General features: G+C 51.1%; 2 protein-coding genes across 27 annotated transcripts in view; one reads left to right on the top strand and one right to left on the bottom strand.

Moving 5' to 3' along the window:
* The window catches only part of KANSL1 (KAT8 regulatory NSL complex subunit 1), a 168,101-nt gene extending 165,245 nt beyond the window's left edge, over nucleotides 1-2,856 (top strand). For all 4 annotated transcript variants that reach the window (XM_044999361.1, XM_044999364.1, XM_044999362.1 and 1 more), the window contains one exon: nucleotides 709-2,856. In XM_044999361.1, the coding sequence (XP_044855296.1) occupies nucleotides 709-936 (228 nt within the window). In that variant the 3' untranslated portion in view covers nucleotides 937-2,856. The remainder of the gene's footprint in view (nucleotides 1-708) is intronic.
* Nucleotides 2,857-4,740: 1,884 nt separating this feature from the next.
* The window catches only part of MAPT (microtubule associated protein tau), a 112,761-nt gene continuing 105,384 nt past the window's right edge, over nucleotides 4,741-12,117 (bottom strand). For 22 of the 23 annotated variants that reach the window (XM_044999230.1, XM_044999227.1, XM_044999225.1 and 19 more), the window contains one exon: nucleotides 4,741-11,558. In XM_044999230.1, coding sequence (XP_044855165.1) covers nucleotides 11,343-11,558 — 216 coding nt within the window. In that variant the 3' untranslated portion in view covers nucleotides 4,741-11,342. The remainder of the gene's footprint in view (nucleotides 11,559-12,117) is intronic. The other variant, XM_044999216.1, reaches the window with a different exon arrangement.

Genomic DNA, 12,117 nt, shown 5'->3' with positions numbered 1-12,117 from the left:
CATCGCAGTGCTTGCCTTTACAGGACAGAATGAACCCAAAGGAGGCTTTCTGCAGTGGAAGTGCAGGAAAGTGTCAGTTGATCTTATTGACCTTTGATGGGTGTTTAGTTTTTCTAACACCTGCATTGATTCTTCTCTCCTTAAAACTCTCCAGCAAGCTGAAAAGCCAGTAGAAGAGCATTCTTGTTGGGAGGTCTGAATTGAGACCTTCCTTGGTCCATGTGGCCTATTAATGTGTAAGGGGGCCGGCTAATGTTGTCGAATGATACTTCCCGTTTTCATCAATAAAATGTCACTTTTTTTCACGGTATGTGTATGGGAGTTAATCTAGTTGTGGTCCTGGCTGGCGGTGGGTTGCTTGAGCCTGCTAGAAAAACAGGCATACGGGTGCTTCGTTGGTCCCAGCGGGGCTCTGACAGCTGGGTGCTGGCTCTGCTGTGGTCTCAGTCTGTGCCAGCGTGGGGGGAGCTGATCCCTTGGGGAACCTCCCCATGCTAATCGCTGAACCCGCACAATATGTGAAGCACCTTTAAAGGGAGCATTGGCCAGGGCTGCCATAGGTCACGGATGAATGGGAAACAGGAAGAAGACTCGGGGTGGGGGGGAGGGGGACTATTCTGAGCCACAGAGGGTTTATCCAAACAGAGCCTCTGCGTGGGTGTCTGTCTGCGCTCCCTGTGAACAGCTCTGCTCCTCGTTCCCCTGCAGGCTGTGCAGCCCTGGGAGCGACGCTACTTCCCGCTCTCCTACAACCCCAAGACAGAGTGCGAGGACCAAGCTGATCCCCAGGACCGGTTGTCGCGCTGCACCCGGCGCACATCGGGCGGCAAGTCCTCCCGGGAGACGGACAGCGCCCTCCCCAGCCCCAAGAGCCGGACCCCAGCCGTGGCCTCCTCAGCAGCAGCAACAGCAGTTCAGCGGCCGGCACACAGATAGAGCCGGACAGGAGCAAAACCAACACACACAACTAACTCTTGGCATTAAAGCTTCCGAAATCTGCGTTTGATATTCAAACATCCTGCCGGGAATTTTCACAGTTTTTAGTGAATTTAAGGAGTTTAGAAACTGTTTTCTTTTTGTTTGTTTTGTTTTTGGGTTTTTTTTCCATGTTTCCTTGTCACACAATAAGAGCACCCCAGCTTCCTCCCAGCAGAGTGAAGCCTCGGGAGGAGAGCAGTCTGCCAGACACCCTTCCGCCCCTCCCCCTTAGGTGTATCATTCTAGAGCACAGGATTTAGCTGACTAGCAGACGTCGGGGATTTTTCTCTTACTCTCTGCTGCCTGCTGCCTCCTCCCTGAAAAGTTTTAGTGGAGTGAAATTAGTGGTGAAAAGTGATGTCTTTGGAATGCAACCTCCCGCACTAGCTGTCTCTCCCCACATGCAGAGCTGAGATCTGCAGTCTCTGCACCCCCATCCGCTGTTGTTTTGTTCCCTAGGTTGTAGTTCCAGGTATTACCTCCATGATTCCCCCAGGCTGCCTGCTGCATTGCACTGTACTGCCCTTCATTTCTTCCTTTCGCCACTCCTGCTTTTAGAGCAGCTGTTTGCTTCATGGAGGACAAGACTTCCTGTCACTTCAGGAAAGGAAGGCCCCTCATTAGCTGCTTCATGCACAGCTCCATGTGGGAGAGTGAGATTTCGGAAGCAGCCTTGTTCAGTTCACACCTTGTGTTTATACTGGGTGAAGGGCAGGGAAGTGGGAGTCAATCCAGCATGTTCTGGTGCTTCAGCAGGAGCAGAGTTTATCCAGCACCCTTAAGGACTCCTTTTGCTGGGATCTAGCTTGCTGCTGGCACCAGTACATGCTTTGATGCAGGAAATGCAGTTCTGTTACCAACACTTTAATTTCCCTTTGTGGTTTTTTACCCACCACAATTAGAAAATGTCAGGTTAGGTTAGCAGCCGGCCATCAGAATGTCACTTCTGTTACTGTTACTGCTTAGAAACCATGATGAGCTGCAGATGCCAGGAGGAGTGTTCAGTTGGCAGGAGTAGGACTCAGCAATTCACCATATGAAGTCTGCAGGCTGCAGTGCATAGGCTGCTAATGTTTGTTTCGCTTAAATTGGTTTGATCTATTTAAAGAAAAAGCAAGTGTGGTGCTGCTCGAAGTCCAGCTCGCTTAGGAAAAGATCAGGACTTGTTTTTCACCACTGCTTAACTCCACTTCCACACACATTTTGAAAACCAATGTTTAGTCAGTTTCATTTTCAGGACTTTTTGGTCTGATGATCATAAAGTTTGACAGGTATTTTATTTTAAAATGGCACCACCGCTGCCCCCTCCTCTAGAGACTCCCGGATCCCACACACCGTTCCCATCTGTAACGTTCTCTGACCCTAGCGGTGTGGCTATTGGTCCCTGTCCTGTTGTTAGCATTGTGCCTGTCTTATGTATAATCACATCACCAAAAAAGGAAAAAAAATACAAAGGACATAATTTTTTTTTTCCATTTTGTAATCGTAAAGAAATAGTAGCTAAACTGCTTAATGGTTGGGGTTTTTTCACAATTTTCAACATTATCTAGTGTTTTTTGGTTCTGTTCTAGTTTAAAGGATTTGTCATCGTTTCTTTAAAAAAAATGCTACCATATCCCTTTGCATAAGTGCTTTTCTATTTATAAGGTTGAAAATTCTGAATAACCCTTTTAGCATTATAAAAAAACCACAAAAAAAACCACCTTGTATTTTGTAAATATTTTTCTTTTCCTGCTTTGAGCTGTGTAATGTCCTTGTTCTATAGAAACGCTTTTCTTCTGAGAAGCTGATCTTTGTTAATGTCCTGATTCTGTTTGCAAAGCACAAATGTGCTTATAAAAAAAAAAAGAAAAGATTAAAAAAAAATTAAAAAATGTAGTGTGCTGTGCAAGGCCCCTTCTGTGACATGCCAGGTGGAGTGGGGTCAGCAGCATGACTGCCAGGAATAGAATTTCTCTGGGGTGCTCTGAAGTTCTCCGTTTACTTACAGAAGTGTGCAAGTCCACCTTCCATGTCTGCACTGGAGCGTGCACAGGTGAGTTCACTGCAGGGTGGTAATGTGGTCTTTCACCTCTCTACACCACAGAAATAACCAAAGGAAGCTACTGCAGCAGCTCAGGCTTCATAGTGGTGTGAATCTGAATCCTGAATCCTGCACCAGAGGCAGGGACATCCAGCTTGGTTGGAGGCTTTTATTTCTAAGGTAAAATAACATTCAGCAAATGTGAGAGGGGGATTGTCACAGCTGCCAGCTGTTCTGGTAGAGGGCATTGTTTCATTCTGCAGTTCACCTTTTCCACCTGTTTCCCACCCCATGTCTGTGTCTGTTGTGGAAGAACTTTCCCTTAGGAGGGGCCCATTTATTGGCAGTGGCGAGCTCCAGCAGCTGCCTAGTATGGTCACATTGCTGTTACAATGTTCTTTCCAGCCATGTCCAGAAGCTGTTTAAGCCCTGACGGGTTCCTGTTTCTCTCCCCAGTAAAACCTCCTGGGCTGCTTTGTTCTGCCCCATGCTCTCCAGCAGGTGTGTTCAAGCTAAGGCTCACCTGCCTGAGGCGCATGCGGTATGATCTGTCCTTCCCTATCACTAGTGCTGTTGTTAAATAAACATCTCAACCTCGGTGTTTGAGGCCAAACCTTGACTGCTGGAGAGGGCATGACTGCTGTGCCTGTGAGTGATTAGAGCCTAAACTCCTTTTTTGAAAGGGTCTGTGGCTACAAAGAACTTGACCCTGCTGCGGGTGCTCCTGGGGCAGGAGGAGGATGGGTTTTATTTTAACCAGCCCTGCACAGTCACTCACCCCACTGATCCTTTGCCAATTCTTGGGGGGGTGCCCACAGCAAGAGCCAGTGATGGGGGGAGGGAGGAAAGAGGGGCTGAGGTTAGAGGGCCCCTTGACCCCCCCCAGTCAGCACTGCTGCCATGTGTGGGGTTGGGATGGTTCCCCAGGCCCTAGCTCATGTATGCCCCCATCTTGTAACAAGCCACCCTTGGGATGCTGGCTATAGATCTGGAGCTAAATCAGCAAATTTCTACACTAAGCACTTGCCAAAAGTTGACACAACTAAATGGCCTCTGGGAGGGGAAGAATTTCAGCTGGCTGCTTGCCCAAAATCCAACCCCAGGTTTCCCTCTGAGGAAGGCTTAACCCCCCATCCCCCCAACCACTTGTGGGCAGTCCCATGGCACAGGAAAATGTTCCTTAAACCCCAAAGCTGTGACTAGCCCAGCCCACAGCAGCCTGGCTAAGGGATGGTGGCTGTGAGCCCAGGACTCCAAATCCCATGAGACCTCAGGCCGGGGGGGGGGCTGTAAATCTCACAGGATCTGGCCTGTCCTTTTTGCTCCCCCATCATCAAACCCTTGCTGTGCTCAGAGCCCTGAAAGGTTAACTGAAGCCTGGCTCCTAAGAGACAGAACATTCACCTTTGTCATTGGCAAGTGCTTGGTTCTCACCTAGGCAGCATGATATTAACATGGCCTACAGCTCAAAAGCGTCTCTTTGGGTAGGTGCATGTGACAACGGAGCAGCTGAGCCACACTTAAGTGCTGCTGCTGTGCCCATTGTATTGGAAGATTTGGCACAGTCTGAAAAAGTTTAGGCTTTTGCATGGCCCTGTTCAGAGGGGACGTTTGACTCCCCTGCAGCTTTGTCCAACGTGTATGCAGTAGCTGTCCCGAGTACCAGCAGTGTTTCCACATGGGACAAACAGACCAACCTTTCCATCCTCTCCGACACAAGCAGACCCACCAAGGCAGCATTTTATTGTAGTAATGACTTTATTTCCAAATTCACTTGTACAGCAACAATCAGTGTAAACCAGTTGTTAAAACACACACACACACCACTATGGACAGTCACAAACAGGAAGCTAAGCTAGGATGATCATACAGAGATTAAGCCCTCCTACCCCCTCCCCCAAAATTAAAAAGGGAATCGCAGGATTGCAAATACCAGAATTGTCCTTTTGCCACTTCAAATTCCTGTAAGGAGCATTTTTTGGAGTTCAGAAATATGGTTCTCTAGTGCCAGTTTTAACCCTTTTCAGACCAAAGGAACAGTCAGTACATCAATGTACCATCCTGTCGCAGTAAATCTCAGGCCCTGGCAGGTGACATCTATAAAATGACCATGTTCTATGGGCTGGGAGGTCAGGCTTGGGCTGTTGGAGACTGAAGGGTTAGAGTGGGAACTAGGACTAGCTACTTTGCTGGAAGAGACGTGTCTGAGCACTGCAAAGGAAGGCTGGGCCCTGCTGGAGGGTAAAGAGAGCTGACAGCAGAGCAGGGGGCAGCTCCAGACACAGCAATGACTGCAGGACTCTGACAGTAGCAAGTTGAAACATCGGGGAAGGGGATTGAGTGCAGATTTCTGGAAGCTCCCCCCAAATGCTGTTCAGGCCAGGGGTTCTAAGGGTTAATAAAACTAAAACCCCCCACTCCTGAACTCCAGCTTTTTACATTCTAAAGTAACTGGGTGCTGCCTGTGCCAAAAGTCATCAACTCCAAGCACCTCTGCCTGGGCAGCAAGACATGACTGTGGCCACACTGGTCTCAGTGAAAGTTGGCTAAGGAGAGTTTTAGATTCACAGCACGGCAGTGGCCCAGTCTTCAGCAGAAGCTGAAAAGGGTTAAAATGGTTCTCCCAGTTGCTCATTTACATAGGAACCCTGGGATATTTCTGTCCTATCATCCCACAATGATAATCACAGACGTTACAGGTTCTTACAATCAGAGTCTAGTTAAGTGGAACTATTGACAGTGAATGCAGGCGGTCACGTGACCCTTGCCCTCCTCAGCAAGCAGCCAGCTGGCATTAGGCAATCCCTGCTGTGTATCTCCACTGAGTGAACATGGAGACCCCTGTGGAAATAAGTGCTGGCCACTAGGCTGACTTGCTTGCCCTCCACTCCCCAGCTAGCATCTCCCTTTCAAAGTTCAAGGCTAAGCCAGTGCTACAGGCAACCTTCGCTTGGTTCCTGAAGGACTGATCAGAATGAACAGAGACACCTGCCTGTGCTGCACCCTAGAGAAATCAGACCATTGCTCATGGGCTCAATTTGTGCCACCCACCAAACCAGCTGAACTGATTCACAGCTTAAAAAAATCTACAACTGAACTTCAGCTCAGTTTGAAAGTAATTTTAAGGAAACCAGTGTTGTGACCTCCTTTGCCCAGCAGCCAGCTGGAATGCAGTTTACCCACCGTGGTACCTGCCACTGACCCGCCTTCAGATTACCTCATCTGCTCTGGGGGTTCGGCCATACACCAGAACCAAGACTCCTGCTGACTCAGTTGTTTTGGTACAAGAGCAGCAGGCTGCTCCGTTCACGCTGTGCCAAATCCTGCTGTTACCTCGGGCTGGTAGGGGGCAGTATGGCCCCTGTTTTAATTCAATGCTTGGTAGATGTTTCTTTATTTAGCTGCTAACTCAGGGCAGTCTCTGCTCCTCATACAGGAGGTGAGGTTGCAACAAGCACCACTACTAGAATACAATCTAGGAGGTAATATCCCTGTGCCTCTAAACCAGAGCACCCTAGCGCAGAGGTAGCCCAGACAGATGGGGCAGTTGCTGGCACCTTGCAGTTCACCCTGGGCTAATTCACCTTGGCAAAGGGCTGTTTGATGCAGGTCTCCCCAGTAAAACAGCAGGCACAGGGCCCAGCTGTTTGAAGTCCTGCCACCGAGCCCAGCAGTGGCCCTACACAGGCACCTTGCTGGGTAGACTAAGGCTCTGTCAGTGGGGGAACTGGGCTGGTGCCCCCCCCCCAAGCTCCACTGGAGCAGCAGCCTCAGCCTGTCCTATTTCCCTAATACTGACTTTTTAATGACATCTCATCCTTAGAATTAGCTTTACCTAAACCACATGTAGCCCTGCCCTTGAGCCAGGCAATTGGGGAAGGAAAGGTAGCTCAGGAGCATGTCTCAGACCAGGGGATCTAAAAGCCTCTTTGGTGCAGCAGGTTGCTAGGAGGAACTGCATGCAGAGCAGGGGAAGGGCTGGCAAGCAGCAGCCAAGGCCAGTGACCTCATGCTTGTTCTGAATAGGTTGCCCTAGCAACAAAAGCAGCAAGAGACGGATATTTTCTTGTTTTAACCTTAATCTGCACTCAGGGTTGTGTAAACAAGTGGCTAAAACAAAGGGTTAGAATGGTGCAAACCCACAGCATCTAACGCTGGACTTCAGGGCTCCACCGGCCCCGCCCAGCAGCGCTCAGCTCTTTTTATTGTGAAGGGCAGTTTTCTTTGAAGGACAGAGCTGCTCGGCCAGGCGCTGTGGCCACTGGAGACGAGGAGAGTGTGCAAAGGTGGCAGCAGGGCCGGTAGCAGCTCACCTACTCTTCCATAATTGACACTTGAAAGGCCCAAGAAGTCACCCAACTTCCTGGCATTTTCTTTTCCAATTACAATTCCTAATTCAGCCTCGCTGAAGGGAAGATGCCCCCCCCCCGCTATCAACGAGGCAGCTCTGGTTCCTGGTACGCCATTTAATCCCAAGCTAGAATTCAGGCAGCCCCATCCTGCCAGGGTGTGACTGTGACCCTCTGCTGCACAGCCCCCAAGCCAGGTGAATGGTATCACAGACCCCCCCATGTCTAGCAATGAATGTCTCATGCCCTGGCGGCTGCACTCACACCACTGGGGCATGAGTGGTCTGATAAGCTCGCACAGACCCCCGAGAAGCTGGGCCCGTCTTCTGCACAGGTTGTAAACGGTGCAGCCACAGGCGGTGACTAACACACCACTTCCAGGTGTTAAAGCTGCTTCTGCCTTACAGCCCTGAGGAGCAGGGTGACCCGATGTCCCGCTTTTATAGGGACAGTCCCAATTTGGGGTCTTTTTCTTATATAGGCGCCTATTACCCCCCACCCCCATCCTGATTTTTCACATTTGCTCTCTGGTCACCCTACTGGGGAGTCAGCCTTGTGACCACAGGCCCTGTGGAATGGCCAGCCTCAAGGCAGCCATTGCACAGGGTGGGAACTAGCAGTTGGAGTTGCAGAACAAGGAACAGAGCTGCCCTCTGGTTCTCCCCCCAGCGGGTCGCTGGGTAACAGAGGAAATGTAGCTCCTGTGAAATCAAAGCCTTTACTGGTGTGACCCCCGGACTCCCCAAATTCTAATCCCAATGACTCAGTGACACTTTGGGCAAATCGCTCCTCCCAGCCTGCCTCCCTTTCTCCATCGGCAAAGGAGGGGCAGTACAGGGGTGCCAGGGACTGCAAGGGCTTCTGTGATTCGAAAATCCACCGACCTCTATCCCGAGCGGCCTGCTGGAGATCACCGGGAGGCGTTCAGTGGGTGGAACAAGAGGGGATCAGCTCTGCCTCCTTTTTAAAGTTTAACGTCCATTAAAATGCTGCCGGGATCTATAGCACGCAGGGGTTGAAATGTGATCCAGAGAACAGTCATCACCAGGCCGGCAGAACTCCTATCGCCGCTACCCACCCCCTCGGGTGCTAACGCCAGCACTTGGCTTTGGGACAGGTTTTCCTGACAGTGGCTATGGAATAACCTATAGGAAGCCAGGGCAGACTCTAAGGAAGATTGGAAAAAGCCTCCGAGGACACGTACGGTCCAGTCCTGCACAGGACGAAGGGCTGGGCTCAGTGACCACCTCCAATTATCTAGCAGGACAATTCCACCAGCTAAGCAGTGCAACCACCTTCCATGATGAACTTCCAGAGTCGTCTTTCTTGTTTGCAGGCCGAATTCCCAGAAAACATACACAGCTCACGGGGCCGGAACCCTCCAGCTTCTGGAAACACATTTCCCATCCTGAGCTGCTACCGGGTCAGTGCTGACCCAGTTCAGTTCTACTGCATTTGTCTCTGGCTGGAGCCAGATTTGCTCTCACCCTTTTCTGATTAAACAGACAACAGCGAGAGTCGCTTTGGCTGAATTCTAGCTCAGTACTGAGCACAGGGGGCAGTTCAAAACCTACCTACTGAATTTTACAACACACGCTTATAGAACAATCATCACCCTGGTGATTTCCAAGCATATACAGACAAATCCCACTATACAACACGAGGGGATGCCAAAGAAAAAATCCTAGACTCATCTACTCAACAGCTCCAGCATGAAATGCACCACTCCGACAAAACCAGGCCAGCCGGGACACACTTCAAGAGCATCCCTTTGCTAAATCAATTGATAGGCCCTAGTGTCATCATTACCACCGCATGGAGCCAGTTTTTGGAGCTTAAAGGATGCAGGGGCCACCTGGAAGTATAAGGGAGGGTGGGAGGGATTTATGGGCAGGCAGTTGGGTCTGAGAAGAGGGAAGCCCAATTTCTACACATCTTATCTCCTGGACGTAAAGATTTTCTTCCAAAATCGCTAGGTGAAATAGTGATGCTATTTCCATCTGTCCGTGGCTCTGCCACCCTCTATCCACTGCTCTGACCGAAGAAACGTGCCTTCAGTCTAGGCATTGTTACGCTAACAAGATGGAGAATTCAAATCCCGCAGCTCTTAGCTGTGCCAGACGTGTCTAACTCAAGCGTCTCCCTTTTCGACTGGAAGGCAGCACCGAACACGGAAATCCTCTATTCATTCAGCTCACATCAGGGCAAGAGAACTTTCACTTTGCAACGGCTAAGGCAGCTTCTCAGAAACGGACACAGAGGTTGAGAAATCTGTGTGGCCAGCCTCAGAGAATTCAAGCCCACATCAACCGGTCAGACAGACACAGACAATAGGCCTTAGCCTCATACCATGGCAGGAACAGAAAGGCTACAGGTACTGAGGGAGGGGAACAAATTCCAGCCATCGCCCCGGCCTCGCACTATTCCTTAGGTATCCAGATGGGTCAGAATGGCCCCGGCACTCCGCTGTTTCTTACAAGAGGTCCCCCAACCCTCTCACCCAGCGTTTACAGCATGGAGTTGCCTTGCAGAGGGACTGCGCCCCAGACCACACAGTGCACAGGCCACACGCTGGCAGGCGTGGGAGTGGGATAGGAGGAAGAGGCAGCGAACTGGATACATGCCCAAGGCCATCAAATGAAGTAGGTTAAGAGGCCTCAGCCCAGGAGAAGAGCAGTGGTGGGAGCAGGCCTTGCCTCTAGAAGCCCGGGTTGAAGGCTGAAATCCTTTTGTAAGAGGAACAGCCTGGGAGAAAACAGTCGCCAGCTGTTGTCATTAATACGAGTTAAAAGAAGGAGCCTTAAAACCACGTTAGTCAAACCAGAGAGCAGGCGAGCTCCTTGCCTAGGCAAGGAACCAGCTCTGAGAACAGCGAGTTTGCCGTGGCTACTAGTCCTCCCCCCTTCGGGACGTGCCACTCGCTCCGAGTGGAGGGAAGCCGTGGGCTCCCAGGACTTGAAAGTCAGTTTTGCTGGGTATAAGGAATAACGCTGGTGCCTTTTAATTAGAGGAGAGAGAGTTGGATCCTGGGTCCCAGCCTGTGACCTGGAATCCAAGTAGCTTCGGGGCCAAATTCCGGGGGAGAAAAGGGGTGTTGCTGTCACATCCCTCCCCAAGAGGTCCCTGGGGAAGGGGGGGTGGCCTCCCAGACTGTCTCTGGGTTTCTACATAATATTAACTAGTCTGAGATTTTCATCAGAGACACGAGCGGGCGAGGTAATAGCTTTTACTGGACCAGCTTCTGGCGGTGGGAGAGAGACATTTTCCAGCTACATCGAGCTCTTCCTCGGGTCCAGGAAAGGTGCTCGCAGTTACTCAGCTGTGACACCAAGTACTTTCCCAGACCAGAGGGAAGAGCTCTGTGTGGCTCGAACGCTTGTCTCCCTCACCAACCAAAGCTGGTCCAATAAACGCTATTACCTCACCCATCCTGGTGTCTCATATCCTGGGAACGACACGGCTACAACACTGCATACATGAGATTTCCATGGTGAGTGCAGTGCCCCATGGTCCCCAGCAGGGGGCGGTCTGCTCCCGGGAAATTGCTGGGACAATTCAACATGTTTTAAGCAGGGGGTGGGTGCTGGAAAGCAACCGGGGATGTTGTTAGAGGTGGGGAGATGCCGGGCTCACGGTATCTTTGGCGGGCTGGGGATCAGTCTGACTGAGATGGCGCTAGGGGAACAGGCTTGTACCTTGACGTTAAATTTAAGCAGCACCAACCTCTCCAGAAACCAAACTCCCTTGGGGGGGTGGGGGTGATCAGGTTCCTTTCTACTGCGTTAAGATCACCTGGGGAAGAGGAGGGTTTGTATCTAATGCTGTTACTGATTTTGAAGTCCTGGAGCCAGAGCTGAATGGACAGTAAAAGTAGGTTAAATCGTTACCCATTTGGGGGGCAGAGGGTGGGGGGTGTAGTTGTAAAAGGAACAGAGGAAGAAGGCCAGATTGATTTTTCTTTTCTTCTCTTCTCTCCGCCCACGGCCAGGCGATCACAAGCCCTGCTTGGCCAGGGAAGCAGACACTTCGTCAGCTAGTGTGGCCAGCTGGGGGGAGTCCACCATGTTGATGCTGCCGGTGGAGGAGACATTGCTAAGGCGACGGGGGGAGGCATCTCCGGAGATGGTGGGGGACTTGTAGACGATTTCGGCTCCGTGGTCAGTCTTGGCTTTGGCATTCTCGCGGAAGGTCAGCTTGTGAGACTCGATCTGCACAAAGAAAAGGCGCAGGGTGAGCCCCGACATTGGGGGGTGGGTGTCAGTCGAGCCACGTGAGAGGCTTTGGTGAATGGTGAGTTAATGCTCTGTCCCCACCGGCCATGCCCAGGGGTGCGGCGAGGAGGAAGCGGGTGAATGGAGGACAAGCACAGCACCTTCTGTTCCATGTTCAGCCCTGTGACAGGGAGGGGGGTGCAGCCTGAAGGAACCATTTGCCAATAACGGCCCAATGCCCTCAGGCAAAGGGAGGTGCCTGCAGGAAAACCAGGGCAGAACCTGGGTCTCAACAAGCCTGCTGCTCTGGCCTCACTTCAGCGGAGCAGTGACTTTCTCAGACCCCGGCCTAGCAGGCCCGAAAGCGGAGTCCCCTTTGCTGAACGCCGAGGAGGGGACCAGAGACAACTGATGGGCAGTACAGGGGCTAACACTTCTGGCTTTTCATCGCTGCAGGCCTGCTCCTATTCACTACGTTCAGGTGACAGCAAAGTGAGCTGGGGGAGGTGGAAAATCAGCCTGATCCCAAGCACCCCTTTGGGAGGCTGTGTCTTGA

This window comes from Mauremys mutica, chromosome 25 (genome assembly GCF_020497125.1).
Source record: "Mauremys mutica isolate MM-2020 ecotype Southern chromosome 25, ASM2049712v1, whole genome shotgun sequence".
NCBI classification, from domain to species: Eukaryota; Metazoa; Chordata; order Testudines; family Geoemydidae; genus Mauremys; species Mauremys mutica.
The sequence above is the reverse complement of the archived record's forward strand: the minus strand, read 5'-3'. Positions and strand labels throughout refer to the sequence as shown.